General features: G+C 49.5%; 11 protein-coding genes across 11 annotated transcripts; 4 read left to right on the top strand and 7 right to left on the bottom strand.

The window, feature by feature from the left end:
* Positions 1-27: 27 nt before the first annotated feature.
* Positions 28-2551, bottom strand: FIBRA_01033 (uncharacterized protein; the record flags this gene model as incomplete). Its single annotated transcript, XM_012322917.1, has 10 exons — positions 28-144; positions 198-399; positions 458-625; positions 689-971; positions 1036-1177; positions 1227-1315; positions 1371-1711; positions 1761-1958; positions 2008-2118; positions 2190-2551. 10 exons carry the CDS (start codon positions 2549-2551, stop codon positions 28-30), a joined length of 2013 nt encoding a protein of 670 aa, XP_012178307.1.
* Positions 2552-2818: 267 nt separating this feature from the next.
* FIBRA_01032 (uncharacterized protein) lies at positions 2819-4167 on the bottom strand (the record flags this gene model as incomplete). Its single annotated transcript, XM_012322916.1, has 8 exons — positions 2819-2829; positions 2883-3085; positions 3141-3252; positions 3303-3623; positions 3673-3823; positions 3881-3949; positions 4008-4036; positions 4122-4167. The coding sequence occupies 8 exons, from the start codon at positions 4165-4167 to the stop codon at positions 2819-2821; spliced, it is 942 nt and encodes a 313-aa protein (XP_012178306.1).
* Positions 4168-4543: 376 nt separating this feature from the next.
* On the bottom strand, positions 4544-7112 carry FIBRA_01031 (uncharacterized protein; the record flags this gene model as incomplete). Its single annotated transcript, XM_012322915.1, has 10 exons — positions 4544-5324; positions 5375-5535; positions 5590-5657; positions 5710-5815; positions 5868-6150; positions 6204-6288; positions 6346-6414; positions 6476-6732; positions 6793-7010; positions 7080-7112. 10 exons carry the CDS (start codon positions 7110-7112, stop codon positions 4544-4546), a joined length of 2061 nt encoding a protein of 686 aa, XP_012178305.1.
* Positions 7113-7356: 244 nt separating this feature from the next.
* FIBRA_01030 (uncharacterized protein) lies at positions 7357-8262 on the top strand (the record flags this gene model as incomplete). Its single annotated transcript, XM_012322914.1, has 7 exons — positions 7357-7453; positions 7506-7700; positions 7757-7901; positions 7950-7971; positions 8028-8045; positions 8102-8143; positions 8200-8262. The coding sequence occupies 7 exons, from the start codon at positions 7357-7359 to the stop codon at positions 8260-8262; spliced, it is 582 nt and encodes a 193-aa protein (XP_012178304.1).
* A 156-nt stretch (positions 8263-8418) lies between these two features.
* Positions 8419-10891, bottom strand: FIBRA_01029 (uncharacterized protein; the record flags this gene model as incomplete). Its single annotated transcript, XM_012322913.1, has 6 exons — positions 8419-8620; positions 8670-9475; positions 9540-9597; positions 9645-9791; positions 9848-10616; positions 10675-10891. 6 exons carry the CDS (start codon positions 10889-10891, stop codon positions 8419-8421), a joined length of 2199 nt encoding a protein of 732 aa, XP_012178303.1.
* Positions 10892-11225: 334 nt separating this feature from the next.
* Positions 11226-11921, top strand: FIBRA_01028 (uncharacterized protein; the record flags this gene model as incomplete). The annotated part of the gene is made up of 2 exons (XM_012322912.1): positions 11226-11318; positions 11370-11921. 2 exons carry the CDS (start codon positions 11226-11228, stop codon positions 11919-11921), a joined length of 645 nt encoding a protein of 214 aa, XP_012178302.1.
* A 420-nt stretch (positions 11922-12341) lies between these two features.
* FIBRA_01027 (uncharacterized protein) lies at positions 12342-13210 on the bottom strand (the record flags this gene model as incomplete). Its single annotated transcript, XM_012322911.1, has 4 exons — positions 12342-12889; positions 12949-12964; positions 13024-13106; positions 13156-13210. The coding sequence occupies 4 exons, from the start codon at positions 13208-13210 to the stop codon at positions 12342-12344; spliced, it is 702 nt and encodes a 233-aa protein (XP_012178301.1).
* Positions 13211-14679: 1469 nt separating this feature from the next.
* On the top strand, positions 14680-15302 carry FIBRA_01026 (uncharacterized protein; the record flags this gene model as incomplete). Its single annotated transcript, XM_012322910.1, has 3 exons — positions 14680-14890; positions 14953-15072; positions 15127-15302. 3 exons carry the CDS (start codon positions 14680-14682, stop codon positions 15300-15302), a joined length of 507 nt encoding a protein of 168 aa, XP_012178300.1.
* Positions 15303-15518: 216 nt separating this feature from the next.
* On the bottom strand, positions 15519-17865 carry FIBRA_01025 (uncharacterized protein; the record flags this gene model as incomplete). Its single annotated transcript, XM_012322909.1, has 6 exons — positions 15519-15662; positions 15703-16038; positions 16099-16602; positions 16656-17382; positions 17438-17670; positions 17722-17865. 6 exons carry the CDS (start codon positions 17863-17865, stop codon positions 15519-15521), a joined length of 2088 nt encoding a protein of 695 aa, XP_012178299.1.
* Positions 17866-18465: 600 nt separating this feature from the next.
* Positions 18466-19020, bottom strand: FIBRA_01024 (uncharacterized protein; the record flags this gene model as incomplete). Its single annotated transcript, XM_012322908.1, has 3 exons — positions 18466-18475; positions 18528-18907; positions 18976-19020. 3 exons carry the CDS (start codon positions 19018-19020, stop codon positions 18466-18468), a joined length of 435 nt encoding a protein of 144 aa, XP_012178298.1.
* Positions 19021-19400: 380 nt separating this feature from the next.
* FIBRA_01023 (uncharacterized protein) lies at positions 19401-20371 on the top strand (the record flags this gene model as incomplete). The annotated part of the gene is made up of 3 exons (XM_012322907.1): positions 19401-19433; positions 19488-19617; positions 19671-20371. 3 exons carry the CDS (start codon positions 19401-19403, stop codon positions 20369-20371), a joined length of 864 nt encoding a protein of 287 aa, XP_012178297.1.
* Positions 20372-22422: the final 2051 nt, after the last annotated feature.

The raw sequence follows: 22422 nt of genomic DNA, 5'->3' as shown, positions 1-22422 counted from the left end.
CATTGTCACAGATTTGAATTATGAGCACTATTCTAATATGGATAGAGGTCCAACTTGTACTTCTTCCCTTACTCTCCTCCTCATTTCCTTGGCCAGATTTTCTGCTTTCTTCAGCTCTTCCTTGATTTTCCTCTTGTAACGAGCCTTGGATTGCTTTAGCATCGAAGTCAATCGGCCGACATAGACCAGCATCTTACCTGGGCACCGTGCTTAAGTCGAGTGATAATGTTTGCTGCTTCTCCCTTTGTGAGTGTATTTATCTTTCCCGACGCATCGCGCCCCTGGGTATGCAGTTTCTCAGAAGTACTGGTTGAGCGACGACCTGTCCGCCGTTTCTCGATCCATTTCTTTTGGCTTTCCGTGGCGGGCTCCCTTCGCCAGTGAGCGGAGCGGAGAAGACTGCACATCGGGCATCGTTGCCGACATACTCAAGTAAAATTCAGCAGAAATGACCTACCCCATGACTAATGATCCCTTGACAATTTTCGAGACTGCGTAAGTGTCAGCACCTCGGATCGCCTCCACAAGCGTAGGCGCAGTGAGGATCTGCCGGCTTCGCTGATAAGGAGAGAGCTTCAGAGTAAAAGCGGTGACCATGGACAAGTTGGCAGGAGTGAAATGAGCTCTAAAATGAGCTTCCGTCTCTGAAACTCATAAGCGTTGTTTGCTCACTGATAGAGACGCTGACTTGCCTTCATCTGCCTTGACGGGTTCGATGCGTATATAACCCTTGCCCATACACTCAAGAATATATACGTCGTCGCCGCATCCAACCCAAGCATTGCTGCTCAGCTTTCGCACATGGGGCGCGCCACCAGCGTCGTCAACCAGGGCGAATGGGTTGTCATAGTCCACGTAAGTCACCGACTTTGGGTCCGGGATTACACTCTTGCTGTCGGACCGTTTGGGCTTGCCGCCATCGTCACCTAGGAGCTTCAGGGCGCGCTGCTCCAGCGACTGTGTAGTGTCACCTTCATTCATCGCAAGCGATATTAGAATGCATACAGCCCCAAGCGTTGAGCGATCTCGACATACCGTCGATCAGTTCGGACGGATCAAGCCCGAATAATGTGGGAGTTGAGATGACACCGGGCACTCGATTCGTGGAATCTACAAAATCAATTATTTGACAGTCCTCTTTGCCTGTTGATGGTGAAAGTCTCATCCCGCGACCAATCTAAAGCATCGTATGAAGTAGTGGGTGTAAATGGGGTTACCAGACTCACCATCTGAGCAAATATGTTACGCGAGCGGGTAGGTCTCGCCACAAGCACACAGTCAATGTTTGGTATATCCGTGCCTTCCGTCAGGACAGCTACCAAGTTCATCTTTAGGAATGGCAATCACAACGTTGATGGATGAGAACTAACCACAGTTCACAAGAATAGGAAACTGTCCCGCCCTAAACGATTCTACGAGGATCTTCCGCTCAGCCACGGGTGTGCCTGAGTAGACATACCGCGCGTCCATTCCAGCATCCCGGAATGCATTCGTCAGCTCCCGCACATGAGCGAGATTCACGCAAAATACGAGGGTCGATTTGCGCGTGCCCGCCTTGTCTAGCCACGTTTGAACGACGAGTCTGTTGACGGTGTCGGTATTGATGACATGTGCTAGACTGGTAGGATTGAAATCACCAGTGCGAGCGTTCACGGTCACCTCGCTGAGATCAATGTTGGCTTGGACGGAGGTGAAGCGAACGTTGCACAACCTTCAAAAACAGTAAAACTCGGGTTCCACACTCAAAAAGATGTGGTTACCATTGTTCTTTGATCATTTCCAGAAAGTCGCGGTGATATACGATGCGCTCAAATACAGAACCGAGCGCAAGCCCATCGTGTCGACTAAATGTTGCTGAGAAGCCGAGTATTGGAATAGAATGGGGCAGAGCAGGAGGGTCAAATGTTGAGTCAGGGCTACGTATTGCTGCATCAAAGTGGGATAGTATCCGACGGTATCTACAAAAGTCATTTTTCGGACAGTCAAAATAGGGTCACCGTCACATACGAGGGAGCAGCAGCATGATGCGCCTCGTCTATGATGACGGCCTTGAGGGTATGGGGGTCGAATTTAGCCAACCGCTGTGGCCGCAGCAACGTTTGGTACGTTGCAACGGTGCTACAGATATGACATACAAAATACATACTACATTTAGAGCGGTGGTAGGGGCAGATGAGTGGCAAACGTACATATCCGCCAATCCAGATGCATGATATTTAGCACCCTGTTCGATCTCAATACTCCAAGTAGGAAAGAGCTTCTCTGCCTGAGCTGCGGCCTGTCTGGCAAGTTCTACACTGTTCACCACGATCAACGACCGTCTGGCGCTAGGATTCTTCGCTGGAGGAAGAATGCGAGAAAGGAGAGACAGAAACACGGTTGTCTTGCCGGAGCCTGTAGGCAGCGAGACACCAATGCGACTCGATCCAGACTTCAAAGCATCAAGACAAGCCGCAAGACAAGACTCCTGGTATGGGCGCAAGACCACCTGAGGAATGACGGTACTGTACAGTCTAAGCCCTCTGGCAGCGTTATGAAGAAACCATGGCATGGAACCATCAAAGTACCAGCACCACCGACATGCGCTTCCAATTAGCTCCAAGCGTGGGAAATAGCCCTCATGCTGGTCATGACTTTAGACGCTTCCCTATTCACACCAACTTAGGTCGATTTTTGCGACAGTGGCCCAGCTCAATGCACAATTTGTTCAAGACCAATGTCAAATATAACCGGGAATCTAATGTGTATAGCCGTACGTGCCGAATAAGTGATAATACTAAGTAACTCAGTATGATGTCCATATGCAAAGCCAAGTCGTTTAGCCAGATCCTGTAAAGCGCTCTCAAAAAGGCCAAATAAAAGATTCGCAAAATTAGACTCACCACCAGAGTAGACTTTGCCAAACATGACCTGCTGGAGCTTGTCGTACAGCGACAACACACCAGCGCCAGCAACACCACGGAGGATGTTGGCACCAGCACCCTTGAACAACGACTTGGTACCCTCCTTGGCGACAATCTGAGAGCCAGCATCAAACATGGACTTGTAGTGGGTAGTGGAACCGGACGTCATCATCATACGACGACTGCAAGCAACGTCAGTGAGCTATCGCGTGAAAGAAAATCGCAGACAGTACACACCGGATAGTGTCGAGAGGGTACGAAGCAAGACCAGCACCAATGGTAACACCCCAACCAAGCATGAACGAAGCCAAGAAGGAACCCTCAAGAGCGCCAACGAGTACAACAGGCTCTGCAATCACCGTTAACACAGCGACGCATCAAAAGACAGACAATACTTACTGACGGAGTCATAGACACCAAAGTAAAGACCGCGGTACACAATGATACCAACGACCGACGGAACGAATCCACGGTAGAGACCCGCAATACCATCAGATGCAAGGGTCTTTTTGTAGACATCGACCAAGCCGTTGAACTGACGCGCTCCTCCACCCTTGGCAGACTTCGCATCATTGGCTAAACGAGTACGCGCATAGTCGAGGGAATACACAAAGAGCAAGGACGATGCACCAGCGGCACCACCAGATGCAACGTTACCCGCAAACCACTTCCAGTAGCCATCGTTCTTCTTGAAGCCAAATAATGACTTGAAGTAGTCCTCTGCGCAACAACTTAAATCAGGCGAACCAAATGCGCGATCACCACTTACTGAACGCAAAGTTCAGGGCCTGGGTGGGGAAGTACCGGATGACATTGGCAGTGTTACCTCTCCAGAGAGATACGAGACCCTCATCGCGGTACGTGCGGGCGAAACAGTCGACAACACCCTTGTAAGGTGAGGACAGACGACCCTGCTTGATCTAGATAGCAGAAACACGTCATCGACTGCGAAATGAGCACAATGACGCAAGGCTTACCATCTCATCTTGGTTCTGAACAAGGAGCTTGATACGCTCGATGGGCGCAGCACTGGTCTTGGAGACAGCCTAGACCCCGGAGAAAAGATAAGAATACGCAAGCGAACGAAAGATACAAGACACTCACAGCGGCAACACCACCCATCAAGAAATCAACTACAAGGACGCACCAGGTCAGCACACTATCTCGTGACAAGACGGCACACGACAAGGGACGACGCGTCGCAGGAGAAAGACTGACCAGCGAATTCCTGAGGAGTCTTGCCCTTCTTCTGCGTTTCGGCCATTTTGACGGAGAGATACCGGGGGAGGAGGACTGAGTGGGGATGGTGGACGAGTTGGAAGAAAAATGCTGGCGTGCGACCGCTCAAGTACGTTTTCGGAAGGTGCCGGGGGGACGCGAGCCCGGGGGCGACCGAGGGCGCGACAGCCGGGCCGAGTGCCAGCACACACTGCCTCTGCTGATGGACCAATCGCACACAGCAACGTCACAGCCGCATGCCAGCAAACCACTGCACCGCGTTGTCGGATCCGCTACCGAGAACTCTACTCCATCTACCGGCTCCCATTACGGATATTTGTATACTAGTTTCAATAAATCAGAACGATAGCGTATTCTCAACACTACAACACCAATTCACATCCATGCACATCACCCGCGCGCTACGAGCGCCAGCTCTCAGGCGACGATCCATTCACCCTGGGATACGAATTGGTTGAAGGCCTCCGCCCAGTTGGCGCTACGGGAGGGTAATAGCCCCCCGGGTACGGCTGCGTGCCCGAGCTGAACGGATACCGAGGGTCCGAGGGAGATGCATGCACAGGCGGGTGTCCATTCGTGAGTGATCGCGACGAAGACGCCGCGTACCGTGGCCCGCCAGAATATCCAGCGTTGGCGCTGCTCGACGCAGGGGACGACGACATCCCATCTGTCCGCGATTTCTTCCAGATCTGCTCCGTTGGCGACGGGATGTCGGTCGCATATGTTTTCCTTTTTCTTGTCAGTGGGACCGCCTCTTCGTCCTCTGAATCTAGTGTCAGGTCAATTACGTCCGTATCTTGCGTCCGGCTCCTCGAGGGCTGAGATGTTATGGACTGGGACATGGATGCCCCCGCTCGAACAGGACTATCCGTTGACGGTGATAACTCCCTTTTTACTCGACCCTCGTCTTCGTCGTCCGAATCTAATATTACGATTTCTTCATTGCTCGGTCGTGGCTTGCCTTCGCCATTCACGCGATATGGTGTCGGTTTTCGAGGTGAAGGAGTTCGTGGTTTGGCGACAGGAGCATGTTGCGCGGGTATCACTGGCTTCGAAGGAGGATGCGCCGCCCTCCACGCTGCCGTTCCAAACTTGTTATCTTCAGTATGCCATTGCCCATCCGCCTCGACAATAACATCTTCTACCTCTTCCGACGTCTGCTGAAGTATCTCAGTGAAATATCTACATAAATCATTAGTTGAATGACAAGCCGCAACTGACGAGCAGCATACCCATCGACGATCAAATCCTCCACATTGAGAACCTTCTCACAGACTGGACACAGCCACGTCGTGGTTTGCTCCATCAAAGAAAACCAGGATAGGGCGTCGAAACATTGTGAATGCACACAATGTGAAGAACGACATGGGGTGCTAATCCGCATATAGCTCAACTATCGCAATCAGATCAGCTTAGGATACTAAGCAAATGCACGAAGACAGCCTACGGGACATTTAAGAGACATCTTCTGGTGTCCTGCGACAATGTCGTCATCTCCGGATACTGCCTGAGTCACTAAATTGACCATAATCAGAGACACAAATGAATTACTATGTGTGAAACGTACTCTTATTGAGAATATCCTGACTGCTCCTAAATTTACCTTTCTTCAGACGATCTATCAGCTGGTCTACTGTTGTTACCTCAACCAGCATGACCACGAGGTAGAATTTCTGTAGGTCTGCGAGTTAGACGGCAACGAAAATACACAAATGATTCACATACCTTCGATTGCACGGGCTGTTGACTATTTACGTAGACCATTTCTATTCGATTCGAGGCACCAGTGGTCAGCCGCAGGGATTTGCCGAGGTCCGGTGGAGGTGCCGTGCCAGGCTTCTTCTTCATGCCCTTCAAGTTGGCAGTCAAAGCCACGCCATTCACTCTGACTTCGCAAGTAGGGGGGAATTCAATTGGACAGAGTCCAGACGTGCTCCGGAATCCACCCGAAGGGGTGTAGTAGGTCGACGATGTGCAGTACAAACGCAGTTGAAACTTTTGACTGGTCCTGGACAGTAAGTGACCAAAACTTACAATGATAGCTTCGCACAGCTATCATACCTGGTGGAATTTATCTTCGATAATATGTCGTTGTTCATAGCAAACACAAGTGACTGCTGTCTGCGATCCATGGAACTCGTCGATTCTGAAGACAAGTAGGTCAGGGATAAAAGGCGCGCTTGATATGTTTCAATACACTTACCTGGGCACTCTACCACGCCAGAGACAGCTCTTTCAATATGAAAGAAGGGGGATGATTTGAACCGGATGCCTAGGAATGAAGTGGCATGATTGAAGAGATGTTGTACACTTATCGTTCATTAAGGACTCACTAGGCGCTTGAGGGACTGCTGGTGCCGGCGCGGACGGCGCAGCTGGTCTTCGGGGAGGTGCATATGGGTCATATCGAGGGATAGCACCTGAGCTACTAGACGCGCCAGCTTGATATCCGTGGCTCCCAGAAACAGACGAAGAGTACGCATTGTGTGATGAAGAGGACGAGTAAGAATAATCGGCATTGCTTCTTGCTGGGCTATATCTGCGGCGACATATGAACTCAGTGCCAGCCACAACTAAGCGCTCAAATCGCCTATTTGTACGAGCGGAAGAAACAAAAATACCGCAATGAACAGCAAGTGATCAAACTTACACTCCGCCGTTTCGCACCTGGGATACGATGAGCTTTCCCTTGTTCCATTTGTCAATGTTATTAGTTGCCCTCCAATTGTCCATCTCTCGTGTAATGCGGTCAATTAGCTCCTGTTTCTTGCCGGATTTGGTGAGGTTCGTCCCGCACTCGTCATTGAATCCGGTAAGGATTTGCTTCAGTCGGTCGACTGTGTTGAGTTTGACCGAATGTCGCAAGGTCTAGGAGGAGAGGAAAACCTGTTAGAGTTGTTCACGCGAGATCGCGCACGGGATCGGAGATAGACCTACATCAAATTCACTCCACGCATTTGCATTGGACATTGAGATGCAACAACGGCAAGCAGACGCCTTAGAGTGCAAGAGAAGAAATGTTGCAGAGCACAGAGAACTCTGCGAGAGCTCGCCCGTCTCAACCGACTCTGCCGCTGCTCTCTACTGGCTATGAGCGTGAGAACTTGAGCGGTGTTCAATCACGTGCACCCAGCATCGCGATCTGATTCTGAGGCAGCTCGGGAGCGCGGGATACCACTTGGCTCAGTCTTATATCCAGTCTATCCACCACAATATGTCTATCGAAGGAGAGGACTACGACAAACTAACCAAGGAGGAACGCGAAGCCCGAGACATGGCTGATCGCGCTCGTGAAGCAGCGGAGCAAGCCGGTGCGCTTCCCGTACCGCGTAGGTAGTGTAGTCTCTGTTGACCGCCACCCAGCATTGCCGTACATCTGGAGGCAGGAGTTGGGTGAAGTCGATGTGGTTGTGCCTGTGCCCAAGGGTACTCGTGGAAAAGATCTTACTGTGATCATTCAAAAGAAGAAATTAAGTGTCGGGCTCAAGGGTAAGGAACCCATCATGGGGGGAGAACTGTCGAAGGAGATAAAGGTCGAGGAGAGTACCTGGACAATTGGTGCGTCTATAGTTGATCGATCGCTCTCTTTTTCGCTTTCTAATTTTTGCATCTAGAGGACCAGGAGGAGGTCCATATTCATCTCGAGAAGCTCAACAAACAGCAGTGGTGGGAGAACGTCCTCACCCATCATCCCAAGATCGACACAACAAAAATCCAACCTGAAAACAGCAAACTCAGCGATCTCGACGGGGAGACCAGGTGAGTGTGCGCGATTGGCATAGACATGGATCCTTACATTCGCTATAGAGGAATGGTGGAGAAGATGATGGTAAGCCCATGACCCCATTTATTCCCCTCGATCATCGTGCTAACACCGGGTTTCAGTTTGACAATCAACAAAAGGTGTGTCCGTTCCATGCTAAACTATTTGCGAAGATACCAATAGGGCTATGCGCCAGCAAATGGGCAAGCCAACGTCAGATGAGATCAAGAAAATGGAAGTGAGTAGGAGTGAACGATTTGTGATGGACCGACCTCACTGGTTTCTGGTTTTTAGACTCTCAGGAAGTTCCAGGAAGCACATCCGGAGCTTGACTTCTCGAACGCCAAAATCTCATGAATGACGGGCAACATTATATGAATGTGAGACTGTAAAGATTCTGTAAGATTTATAATTTTGTCAACATCGATGTGCCGCCATGTACCAGTGTCGTGTCCACTTCCTTAACACAGTGGAAGCAGCATGTTCGAAAAGGCTACTGAACAGAAGCGAAAACTAGATTTTCCGTCTCTTTCCAGACCCCGCCTGCTCAAGTGCTGTGCTTTTTCGTTTGATACGTTCAACTAGACCTTGCAACTCGTTGGATGCGTGATCCCCGCTATCTATCGCGGATGCTCCTGGAGGTTTAGAACGCTTATCCTTCTGGCGTCGTGTTCGTTCTTCCAGCAGCGCCGACATGCTTTTCGTCTTCTTGTAACTGTCATACATGAATGTCAGGAATACTGTACGCATCAACAACAACGTACTGAGGATTGCTAGGATCGATGGCGAATGCATGGTCTTCGTGAACTGCTTTGAATCGTTCATCCTTGACATCTATACTAAAATCCTGTTGAAGTTCGTTTTCGTCATCGACGGATTTCTTCTTCCCTTTCTTCAATTTTAACTTCTTCTCTGCCTTGAGCACGGCTTTCATGTTGAAATGTACTGGTTCACTAGTAGTTGTGTTCGATGCGACGAAAGCAAGTTCCTCGGAAGTAGCCAAGGGTCGAGTCTTCGATTCATCCGCCTTATCTTTTTCAGATTTTTCCTTCTTATGCTTACCGAGTTTCGCCTTGTCGTGATTCTGGCGTGTACCCGTCCCATCGTCTTCGCTTCCAGCAACAAAGAATTCATCTTGTGAGCTTGCTTTTGGATCCGCCTCCGCTGTGTCCTTCTTCAGGTCGTCCTTCCGCTTCTTCTTTTTCTCTCTCATCTTTCGTTGGTATTTCTCTAACGTAGTCTCATCACGATCATCGTTAGCAGCACTGAGTCCCGGCGTGAAGGTGATCTCCATGTCGACACCGTCCTCGTCGCTTTTGCCGGTCCCCCATCCTTCCGGAAGATCATCGCCTCCGCTCAGAAGGAGGGCGCGCAGCTTATCTCGTGACGCTGAACTGTGACTTGCACCTTTGTCTTGCGCTGGCTGTATTTCATCCTCGGAAGATGAAGCAATGTAGGCTCTGAAATCATTCTCTTCAATCTCCTTGCGTGAAAGCGATCGTCGTGTGACCTGCGCGCGTTCCGGATCTTCTTCGTCCCAGGTCAACTTGACCTTTGAGTGACGAAGGGCCTGTGAAATACCCGGCAATGAGTCAGACAGCATATAATAAGAGTCAGAGCTCGTGAGAACTCACATCTGTCCTGAAGTCGAGAGCTTTGTATGGGACGCTGAGATCACCTGTAGCTTCATCTCTGGCACGGTATTAAAATCGTATTGTCAAATATAGAAACTCACATACCGACATTCATCGTCAAAAGACATGTCCTCAGGCACAAAACTTAGATCAAACACATTGGCGGAGCGCTCTAGCTCCGTCCCCTCAAGTTCTGAGTAGATGTGTGACGCTGCCTCCACACTGTCGCACTCTACGATAGCATAGTAATATCTAAATGCTCGAAAAAGTTACGAATTATACATGCATTAGTCGGCAAGAGGGCATACCTCAGACGCTCAAGCTGATACTTTCTCAGCATGTCTTCATCGTAGTCTTCGCCTTCTCCGACGTCAAAGATGGTACGCTCATTGATTTCTTCTTCATCTTCAATCTCGCCTTTGTTCCTAAACAATTCAGGTGGAGGACCCTCCTTGTCCTCTCGAGCCATACGCTTCTTCCCGAACTCGCTTGGATACACACGAACACTCAGCACTTGACCACGTACGACTTGTGCCGTAGCACCGCCCAGTTTAATTTTTCTCGCTGATGCTATAACATTGGAGGAAGAAATTGCAGTGGTTCCTGTCGGGGATACGAGGGAAGAAAATATTTTATATAGATGTATGGCGCGCACATGATCCCAGTCGAGATTGACTACCGCAAGCCTACGCGTACGTTGAGCATCCGGTACACTTGGCGAGGGTTCTATCGGGTTTTCTCTTGCATATGCGGCAGCCTGTGCATCCAGTTCTGCGAATGTGTCCTCGTCAAGATCAATCTCCGCTTCTTCCTCTGGTAGCACGAGTATCGGCTTAGAGACGTCACGTCCTAGGGTAATGATTCCATCAGCATCGCTGTCGTTATCCTGGGGATCCTCGTTATCTTGATCGTCTCCCTCATCCGACGATTCCAGCAAAACTGCACCACGAGCATAGTCCGGAGCGGCACTGGGTTCGGGCTCGGGTACATCTTGGTCATCTTCCAGCCGGTAAAATCGACGGAGATCATCCTGCTCGTGTGTATCTGCGAGAGGCCTGCCAAACTTGTCGACTTGTCCTGAGGAAGAGGTGGCGTCAAGGAAACCGTTCGACTACGAAAGCTTCTTGGGTCTCACCTTTTCCCTTTTTTCCCTTCTTTTTCTGCTGCTCAAACAAGCCCTTGAAACGTTCGTCGACGGTGACCTTGGATTGCTCCTTTTTGACGCGACGGAAGCGAGGGTCAGTTTTGAAACGGGCAAAGCGAGGGTCAGACATGAGAGCAGGAGGCAGCCAATGAGGGCGAGTGTATGCAGAAATCGGGCTGATTGCCATATTTGGCGTACGCGGCGGCATGATTGGCTCGAGCGTTTCTACGCTGGAGCGAAGCTTAACGACGTCCTACAACTTTCTGATGCCCCTGCGGCTGCCTGCCAGGTAACCATCTCTCAATTGCCATAAAGCCCCGCCACCATGGCCCCTTGTCCTTACTTCTCTTCCTCCCTCTTTCTTGTCAGTGTTTTTGTCATAATCTGCATGTTTGCTGCTGACATGTTTCTTGCAGTTTCGTTTATATCCGCGCTCGGTCGCAGGACGTTCCCTTGAGATTTCGAACGGTTGAACCGGATTTCGTGCCCATTCGTGTCGTCGTTTCGAACAGCACATACTTCCCAAGCTCGCGTTCTTCACCATGATGTTCCAGTTTAGCAAGTTTATTTTGGCTGCCCTCGCATTCATCTTTGCTGGTCAAGTTGCGGCAGCACCGATGCCGATGCCGTTGCAGGTGAGTGTTGCCCAGCAGCTGGTTGTGTATAAATTGATCGGCATTCACTAGCGCTCCCTTGTGGGTCGTATGGACCCCGTCGATGCGCTTGTAGTCAAGCGACTGGACATCAATACCTTCCCTGAGGCAAGTCCCGCCATGGTCCCGTCCGGTGTAATACAGGCATTCCATAATGGCAAGCGGACAACTCCTACCCTTGACATCAATACCTTCCCCGAAGCGAGTCCCGCTATGGCGCCATCAGGCGTCATCCAGGCCTTCCACAATGGCAAAAGAGCAGACCTCGACATCAATACCTTCCCCGAGGCGAGTCCTGCCATGGCGCCCTCCGGGGTTATTCAGGCCTTCCACAACGGCAAACGACAGAACCTTGATATCAACACTTTCCCTGCCCAAAGTGCTGCCATGGCACCTAGTGGTGTCATTGAGCCGTTTCATAACAAGCGTGGTAATGCCGATATCGATGCAATCCTGGTTGCTACCCCTATCATCACACCAGCGCCGGTTGGATATGGCAAACGTGCTGATCTCGACGTCAATACGTTCCCGGCGGCCAGTCCTGCCATGGCACCGTCAGGCGTCATTGAAGCGTTCCACAATTAGGGGCTATAGGCATATGTATGTCCCTATTTCACTTTCACTCGGCGAATCTAACTGCCTTTCAGATCATGTGCAGTGGTGGCAGAGGAGGAAGGTGGAACTCAGTTGAAAGTTGTTTGTGTTGGATTACCTCGATCACAGCTACTTGAATTACTGCCGATCGCGGCACTTTTTTTTTTTACTTCGTTCGCTACTTTAGCTCGCTCGTTTGGTCAATACATTTGGGAGATGAGATGAACAGTGAGATGCATGATTTTGGGACCGATTATCGACTTGCCGCAATGTCGATATCACCAGCTAGGTTGTAGCGCCAACACGTGGCTGCGTACTGAACAACGGAATATCTAACGGAATATCTTTCATACATGTCCTCTATACTGCTTGCGAGGGCTCGAAAGATATTACAAGACACATAGGACACATTTAGCCCGACAATCGCCAGATGTACAATGTACTCTTCGCGCCCACACCTAGCACAAGATTTCCGCTAGGTGCTACCTCGCAGAGTCCTATCTTCGGAAACTCCGCGCGCTTCGACTCTGGGATAGCTGCTAGGTCGATATCCCATCCTGAGACGGAATCAAACAGATTCGTCAAAAGGATGGAAGGCTGCGGACTGGGCGACTCTTCATTTTCCCCATCACCATATGCTTCTTCTTCCGCCGATTCAGGGTGAAGTTGCTCATTGTCAGCTTCCTCTTCGTCTTGGAGTCCACGATCGCCTTGAGGCTCGTCCGTTCGAAGTTGCTCTACAGGATTGTCGTCTAGATGCATCCGTCGGGCGAGCTTCACTACTTCATCGTCTACAGGAAAACCTGGAGGCCTACGTGGCTGAAAGCGCGTTATGTTGACAATTCGGATGAACTTTCCCATCGGAATGAACGCAAGCGGATCGTGGTCGACCGACGTGTATATAGCGACATTAGGCGTATCGGTCGGAAGATTGTAGGCAGATAGGACTTTAAAAGATTCTTGGAGATAAATAACTTTTAACACGATGTATAATTTTGCAGTGTTAAACTGCACACACCGCTATTACGATAATCCTAAAGACCGCAATGGCCTCAGACACACCATTATGGTCTTATGATCTAATCGGACTCACGCTTGCGCAACCCCTCATCAGTTTCTGCATTGTTTTTCCAGGAGGCAAATACCGATTGAAACCCAACCATTGCCATACTACAACTGCAGGCGATTGATAAATATCTCATGCGTCTCCCCAAAGAACACGTACTGGTTCCATTCTCTTCGTAGATGACCTCACGTTTAGGGCTGCAGTTACGACGCATGAGCGCAGGAGCGCAGTGCGAAATCAGTATATCATCGCTCAACCTGATCCAGTCAACAATTATTCACACTGAACAAGATATACATACCACGCTATTGATAAGACGCGTGCCTTGTGAATCATGTCAGTGCTGAACAGTGGTTTGTCTTCTCTATGTATCCTCTCCGGTATGTATGGTGGTATCCGCCAGATTTTCACTGCGCGATCCATCTGGAGGATCATTGTAGACTACTCATGAAAGAATCAAAATGCTTCGCTTACACCACAAGTAGCAATAAGTGGGGCCGACGGGTGAAATACCTGCAGATTTAATTGGTACGTGGGAGTGCTCGGAGAACGACTCGGCGTACGGCCTTGAAGACTGCACCCCGGTGGCCACCAGATCGCCCTCCAACTAGCACAGCGATACATCGACCTATACCTTCACCCTCAGGCTCTGACATATGCAAACCATGTGCAGCTCCGGCCAAGCTAGGGTATTGGTTGGGAGGCCAATGGAGGTTGTTGGGTACTTGTACGGGAGACAGGGTCAGGTCGTACACACGAGTAGTGAAGTCCCTTGCCGTGGTGCAGAACAGATAAGGATGAAAAGGGTGAACAGCTATAGATGTGATAGGCTATCCGTAGATTGAGGATGTAAGAGGGCAACGAGACAAGCTATCACTTACACCGCCATGTCCACGGAGCCTACCGATTAACCTGCGAGTTTCCCCATCCAGAATGAATATGAGATTGGATGCCGAAAAAATCACTAGAGGGGTAGCTGGAGGATTCAGTGCCCACACAATACACCTGACTTCCCATGAGACCTGTCATGGCAGAAACATACCGTTAGTATTCAGCAATTGACCAGATTCAAAGGTCGAGCCATACATCATCCAATCGAAGACAAAAGGGCTTGACCGTAACAAACTTAGGAAATATGTACATTCTTCCGGTGGACCCGACCGCAATACATCCAGAACACTGATTAACCACTGTATTCCAATGCGACAGAATGTTCTCGTCCTTCATGCCACCATCCCACAGCGTGGACATCGAGTCAGATGTCCAAGGGAAAATAGTGGCGCAATGGAATGGAGGGGCATTGGGGTCATTAGACTAGCCACAAGTCTGAGACAAGAGTGCAAAAACGGAGGGGACAAGAGCGAGCACAGACGATTAGTGATTTCGCGAGGCTAAATGGGCGAGGTGCTATCGTAGCCCTGTACCAAGGTTCGGCGAGGTCCTCGGGTTGAGATTGCACGTCATTACTCATTGTAGGAATATTACCGAACCAAAACAACAGGTAGAAGTCTGAGGAAGTAATCAAAATGTGCGCGCGGGCACTAAGGCCCACGGTGATGGTGGGATAGGTCGCAAGTATAGATCGGGAGCGCTTGAGCGCCTATATTCCTCGAAAGAGCACCAACGTTGTCCGACTTACAGTTACAGCTCAACTTTGTCTCTCATACTTGCCTCTCCATCGCAATGGCAGAGAGCGATGCGCTAGCCTCCAATGGCACTCCTGCCGACCAGGGATCGTACAGCCCCAAACCATCGCTTGAATACGCGTCTGTTGTTGGTCTGCAGGCTGCTGGCGTCGGTGCCCTCGTCAGCGCAGTTCAAAATGCGCTCGGGTCGCACAGTAGCGGTGCAGCAGGATTCATAACGAGGACCGGAGGAACCATTGGCATTTTTGGTGCGTCATCGTCTCTCACCACTTCGGGTGGCCTCGGGACTCAACTGTCGTGCTTCACGTAGCTGCGATGGGCGCAACATTCGCGCTGACTGAGGCGGCGGTCGCCAACTCGAGAGAAAAGGACGACGCTGTGAACGGTGCCGCGGGTGCCTGTGCGGCTGGGTTCCTGGCCGGCATTCGAGGTGCGTTTGGGTTATCATCCCGTAACGCTCAATAAACAAGCTTTGCAATTCTAGCACGTTCTTTGCCAATGGCGGTGGCTTCATGTGCTGTGATGGGTGCGGCAATGGGTACGTTCGATTATGGGGGGAAGAGCTTGCGGGGTACACCTGAGACGCAAGAGGAAAGACGCAAACGTTTCTTCAAGCATCCACCCCCAACATTCCCAGCTCATTCATCCGTCTCAGACTAGAGGCACGCTACTGTAGACTATCACCAAATCACGCCATTAGAGATGCCGCATATTTTTCTCAGTTGAGAAAGGAACATTGCAGAACTATGAAAGATGCGAGTGTTGCTGCTCGGACCTGTCTGACATTCTGGTGGTCTATGTTAGAAGGTACTCCACTACAACCACAACGCGATAGTGCAGGAATTGTTACTACCGCGTAGCCTCATGGAAGTAGTATCATTCGGGCTCCTTTTCAGAGTATGGCTCTTCAGATGAACAAGGTGCGTTCGAAGGCTTCATCAATTTCTGCACTACCGCATTGATGTCAGAGCCATGCTCGTTCCAAAAGTTTTGCCACTCTCTTGCAGACCGTGAGGGAGCCTATATAATGATCAGCTAACTGTGAAATTAGATGTCCAACATGATATATTAGACCTGCCTGCTGAGCCAAAACCTCCCAAACCTCTTCATCCGTTCGGTCATCTGCGCCACCACCTGCCAGAAAATTTGTGATAGTTTGAAAATCTTCCCCATATGAGTTTTCTACCGGGGATGCAATAAGACTCGATGATACAGGCGAAGAGGCACAAGCTTGCGCACTCGACGAATCCTCTGGTTGACCCAACTGAGATCCAGTCGGTATTGAATCATGATCTGCCTTACGGCGGGCTATATAAGCCTTCTTTCTCCATTTGTCAACCTCGACCGTCTGCTTCCCAAGCCACGACCTCCACGAGCTGCCTGGATGATGGGGCATCTATAATTATCCCTGGTCGTTAAATTATATTTTCAGTGATTTGACTCCGCGCAGACGAACCTTCTCGAATAATTTATCAGCAATGGCTTGCAATGTCATCTCAGGATTTCGCGACATCAAAACTGGAATGTAGCGCAAAAAATACTCGTGTTCTTCTGACGTGAAGAGATTCTTGCCACCCTTAGTCACTATATGTCGTGGCGGAGACGGCGAATGTTCCCAGTGTTCTCCTTCTGACGTCCCGTTCTCCGCACCTTTGTCGCGAGATGCTTTCGCCTTGGGCATGGACTTGTTTTTCTTTACTTTAGCCTCCGGACTGCTCACCTTACGAGGGCTCTTGCTAGGACGGCCTCGCTTTCTTTCAAAGTCAAAATCCCCGAAAGAATAGGGTTCTATATCCAGAATCGAGCCCTCTGTTATACAATCGTGGACATAACTCGCTTGCGCGGTTGGCCTTTTTGCTTGCTGAGCTCTCCTAAGCCAATCACTGAATGGTTTCGTGTGTTGCGCTAGAATAACCACATCCGCTTGGGGTATGTCGGGCACAATTTTCCCTCCGTGTTTCTGTAGAGGGCTTCCACGGTAAGTGCAGAAAGAGCCAAGTTTGGAAGACGTACCCTAATCGACTGTACTACTTCACCTCTATTCCTCGTCTCAATTTGGACGTAGAACATCATGGAATCGCCTGCATCCGTCTTAAATATCTCCTCGTCGTTCCGTGAAGTTCTGGATAGTCGAGCCTGAGATGACGATGGTGCGGATAAAGAATTGATGGTTACTGTGCTAGTACCGGCAACTGGACGCGAATAATCGGATCGTCTGCGTTTTCTGTCTTTATATTGAAGCGAATTCGACTGTTGAAGCGTTTCGGGAGACAGTTCTTTGCGTTTCAGGCTAGGCGAGGCGGTAAAAGCAGGAGCAGAGAGAACGCTATCCTCAGACATGACTGACAACCTCTGAGATGTTTCGGGTGAATATTGGCCATTTACTTCAAGCTCTTTTAAGTTGGGCAAGCTTGGTTGGTTCTCTTGCGAAGCGGCAAGAATTGGTGGAATCACTTGAGATGAAGACATCAAGCCAGCGCGAAGCTGTGTCAAGAGTTGCTGTATGCCTTGGGGCGATAGCAGGGCCATTGCAGCAGCTATCTCTGCTGTTACAGCCAGTGGTGATGGTACGGGTATTGGAGGCGCCGTGCCTACACCATTTGATATTTGCATTGTTGGAACTGGAACGACGGGGGGGATGAGAGTCTTTGATGTGCTCGATGAGAGAGTACTGTGATCACTGAAATCAGGAGCCGACAAGTTCGCGTGCGGAGGAGTTTGGAGAGGAGTAGGTAGAGGACTTCTTCTGTGAATGAGCAAGCTAAGAGGGAATACGAACAAAACGAGGTACACACTGCTCAAAATTATTACTCAGGATCCTGTTCTGGTCGTCAATCCGGTATCCTCCCCAATCATCTTCGGCGAGGAGAGCTCGACCAATATCAATCGACTTACGAGCCCATTGCCAATTAAGAATGACCTTCTCAGATCCCCAGTCGGTCACAAACTGTTTCCCGGCTTCTGTTTCCATGTCTACTAGGATAATCTGCGCTTCCGATGGATAATGGGCGATAATGGCACCTCCTCTCTAGAACGAACATCAGCTTGGTCCGAGAAAGTTTAGGGGGACAAACGCAACTCGCAGCTCGCGAATAAGTTTTGGCCGATACAAGAACTCTGCCGTCTCTACGAAAACATGAAGAGGCCGGCCAGATGAGTTCAAGAATACTAGTTTTGATCCTCCATTTTGAGAAGACATCATATCGGTAGCAGTTACATCCATGCAAGAACTTGCTAGGAAGGAAGGAAACTAAAGTTAGATGAGACGCAAGCAGTCAAGAGTCGGGAAGCCTAGGTGGCCTGTCGGTGGCTTGCTAACTTGTGGCGCGTACTGCACCATGACATGGTTCACACGTGGCTCGAACTATCTGAGCTTGCTGGGCGTCGTACGACGTACTACGGTGTAGTGACTGCTGACCAGTCGGCGGTCGCTCCTCTGCTGAAGGTCCGACCAATGTCCAAGCGAAGATCCTGCGAGAGATACACATACTCCCACTAGCGCATTACCTTAGACGGTTAGATCTAATCCTCAACAAGTAGGCGAATGGATTCATGACCAGATTTTTGAATGCCTACAGACGTATGTCATCCAAGGCATGTCGCTCACAGTTCATGACACGGCTATTGCCAGAAATGGAACTGCAAACCCCTCTGAAACGCAATTTACAGGACATGCACAAGCATTACTATCATGATTGACATGAATTGATGTTTCAAACGATCATGCAAACAGTCAAGACATTTGCATGATGCCATGGCATAGAAAGGAGGGCAATGGTAAAACATGACATGTAAAGCAGAGTGGCGATGTCAATGATACAGCTTAACGGTAGCTGAGAGTGCGATATAAGTATCACCTCCAAAAGCCAAATGATGATCACATACGATTTTTGCCTGCGTGCACGGGCACCAGCGCCACCGAACTTCTTGGGCTCCATCCTCCTTGGGTCCGCAATCAATAGTGTCCGATCGTACGCAACGAGTTTCTTCTTCAGCTCCATCGCACTGTACGCATCGATGTATTTGGCGTAGTACGCAACCAGTGCCTTGGCAATCGCCTGTCTAATGGCATACACCTGCGACGTGTGTCCACCACCCTTAACACGCACACGGATGTCCATGACACCAAACGACTCCTCGCCCACGACGAGGATGGGCTCGTATACCTTGAGTCGCAGAATCTCCGGGTTTAGCAGGCTGATGGGAGAACCATTGAGGTGGACAAGCCCACGACCCTCTCTGGCGTGCGCGACTGCGGTAGCGGTCTAGAGATATATTGTGTGCGTCAAATTAGACGAAGAGACCAAGCTGAAGTAGCTAAGCTTGAGCGCACCTTCTTTTTACCAAATGTTTGAACGGCCTTCACTGACGACGCCATTTTGAAGGAGTCCTAATCGGAATTTGTGGGCAAACGAGACGCTAGTAACAACGAAGGTTTAAGCGCATGTTCCACGAAACGGGAGGTGAGAAGTGTAGGTGCAAGACGGTCGGGGATGTCATCCGAGGTACGCCAGTGCGATCCATCCACTGCTGCCACAAATCCGCGCGCAATTCGTGATATACATCGACAACAGCCCTTTGGAGACAAGAACAGCATGTCAGGCTATGGACTTACCCTAACACTTGCCTTGAACTTGCGGGATGTTGATACGAGGCTCGCGGTCCCTCGACTCCGGCGACCAGCCCAGATGAATTTCCCACGGATATGGTCCTGTTCAATTAGCGCCCACAACACCGTCCCTTGCTAAGTTTGCTTTCATGTTGTCCATAGTCGGACGAGCCCTTGGACAGGTAGGTGTGCTCGGATTGTTTTGAACAGCCTAGATTCCTAAATCATTCTACAAGGCCCCTCGGCTTCCGTACCGTCGGCTGTCGACGGTGACGATGGCCGGGTCCTCTCAGGCCTCTCTCGCGCAATATGTAGGGACTCAAGTACCGCCGGTTCTTCATGGTGACACTGCTACATCGACGTCAGGTACGCCTATGTCTGCGTATACTCAAGGATATGGATTGTTTAGATATTCGCAGCCTCAGCTCCGTTCGTCCAGCCTGTGTATCTGACAATGTCATCATTGGTTCTACCGACTGAGGACTCTTCGTCAGCATCGGATAACGTGGTAGAGCTCGATCCACACGTATTCTCTCACCCTATTCGACGTGATATCCTACACCTTTGTGTTGTTCACCACCTCGATTCCTTGCGACAAGGAACGGCTTCTACCAAGACGCGCGGTGAGGTGCGAGGTTCAGGACGCAAAATTCGACCGCAAAAGGGAACCGGAAGAGCTCGTCTTGGCGATGGCCAAAGTCCTATGCTGCGTGGTGGTGGTATCGCATTTGGGCCAAAACCGCGCGACTTCAGCACCAAACTGAACCGGAAGGTCATCCAGATGGGAATGCGTGTCGCCCTAAGTGCCAGAGTAAAGGAGAATTCGCTAGGCATCGTGGAAAGCTTGGATTGGCCTGGTGCGAAGACACGGGAGTTTGCGCGAAGAATTGAGGAGCTCGGGTGGAAGAAGACGTTGTTCGTTTCGGGGCATCAATCACTGCCAGAAGGATTGCAAAGGGCCAGTCGCAACATGAAGCATGTGGCGGCTGTTTCGGCGAAGGATATGAAGGTTTACGATGTTGTCAAGTGGCCGCGGGTCGTGCTGGATCTTGCGGCAGTCGAGTGGTTCGAGCGAGCATTGAGTAAACCTGAAGTGCGTCCTCGGGCTTATACTTTCTGAGTGCATGGATTTGGGCGTCTAGATACATGACCATATTACGGATATATTATATTCTTGCCTCTCCCGCAGCAGTGTATGTCTTAACTTCCCAGACAGTTATCTGAGAAGATCTCTCCATTTGCTTTGCAGCCGAGTGAGGCGTATGTCTTCCTGAAGGATGTTGATGCTTGCCTCGCTCAATGAGATCATGGCCAGATTTGTTGGTGTAAAGAAGTCTATGCCGCTAGTGTGAGTCGTGTGACGTTTTCATGAATTAGCGTTTGATTTACTAAAATGACTATTACCATCTAACTTAAGTAGCTGCTGAGTGGTGGGCCGAATCTCGTATTCCTCTGTCTCACCTCTCTGTAGCCAACATCACGCCGAGACCCGGCTTCGTACCCTGAGAGATCCAGTGTCCTTGTAAATTATTATGAATGAGCGATAAGTTCCAAGGGAACTCACATTTAGCGGCATAACTAGCTTCACAAAATAGATTGCGCATACAAGGTGGGGACATGTTTCTTTTTTCATAGGTTGAGCTACCTGGCGTTTAAAACTATTGCTCACTGGCTGAGTCAGAAGGAAGCGGCTGTCCTAGGCCTGTTTCACAGTTACTACTTGTACAGGCATTCTGATCCTTGGCCACTCGCAGTGGTCAATTGGTTTTTTTGTGAGTGCATTCTGGGCGTATCGCAATCACTCGATACTATAGTGGTATCGAAGGTACAGCCGCATTAGCAAAGTACACAAAAGAATATAATACCATGCAATCATCAGATGATCCGACATGGTGTGTTATTGGGGGACCACAGTCTGCACATTTGTGCCTTTCTATTCAGATATACTTAGTTACACCAGGATTTTAATAGGCTGACAAGTGCAACCTTTGCGGGTATTGTTTTGTGCGTTTTGGTGATGCCTCGAGCGGGCTTTGGTCATATCTTCGACGTCATTATGATCATTGACAGTAGGTGCACTGGCCATCAGCAAAAACCAGGACTGTAATCATTTAACTACAAGTGAATATAAACCTCACTGGTATGGTGTTACTTGTCATACCAGATTGCAAATTATTAGTTGAATATACAGGCTGTACTATCATTGCACCAGTAATGCAACTTTTTCAGTATCTGGGCTCCCTATAGTGCAAATTTTGCCGGAACGTCTCAGGGTTTTTGCCAGTTGATGCAGAATGTTTGAAAGTACATACGTGAATTTCATAGGCTCAGTATGTCAAGAATTGAGCAATACCGAGAGCAAAACAAAATCGCAACAGGCATGTCACGTCGACCGTCACAATGCCGCACATGTCGTTTTCTTTGTCCGCCCGGCGTTCAGTGGCTGGACTGCGAAGTACGCCACCCCTACCATCAGCTGAGTCAAGATTCACGATGCCGATTGTGGCTAAATGTCAGATTATTCCGGAGAAATTAGAATAGAGGCGTGTGTGCTCCTTAAATAGCCATGGTGTATGATTATGTTAATCGGACATGGCGATCACCCACCCGAGGCCACTCTTGGTCGAGATGTAGTCCTCAAAACACACTCGCGAGGCATTCGAGTTGCTCTCGTATTATTTATTCATACGAAAATAACACAATAGTGATGATAATTGTATTTTGTATCATATATGATTCATTGGGATTTTTAGAGGGGGAGAATCAGCTGTAAGTTCAGTAATTGCACTACTGTTGCGATTGCATTACTGGTGCAATGATAGTATGGTTTTGAAAATACAGCACCGGCATTTACAATTAGCATGCTGTATGGTGTACAAATGTAAATAAGCTTCCCAAAATGCATCGGAAAATCAATTGCTTACCGTTACGATAACGTATTGGCGTTTCAATTGCAGCAAGATGAAGTTTTCACAGTCAGGTGCAAACAGATAAAGTAGTCATTCAATTCATTATTTAGTTATAGTTCCTACTAGTGTTACAGCAAACAGTCCTCCTCGTACCCCTTCTGTCCCTATCCCACTCCTCAGCCACTCTTCGGATCCCATTTCCTCTTTACTTACATTGCCGGGTGGTTGATCATATAAGTTGGGCTGATTCTGGGAAGATTCA

This window comes from Fibroporia radiculosa (assembly GCF_000313525.1).
Source record: "Fibroporia radiculosa TFFH 294 genomic supercontigs, scaffold441, whole genome shotgun sequence".
Lineage (NCBI taxonomy): Eukaryota > Fungi > Basidiomycota > Agaricomycetes > Polyporales > Fibroporiaceae > Fibroporia > Fibroporia radiculosa.
The sequence above is the reverse complement of the archived record's forward strand: the minus strand, read 5'-3'. Positions and strand labels throughout refer to the sequence as shown.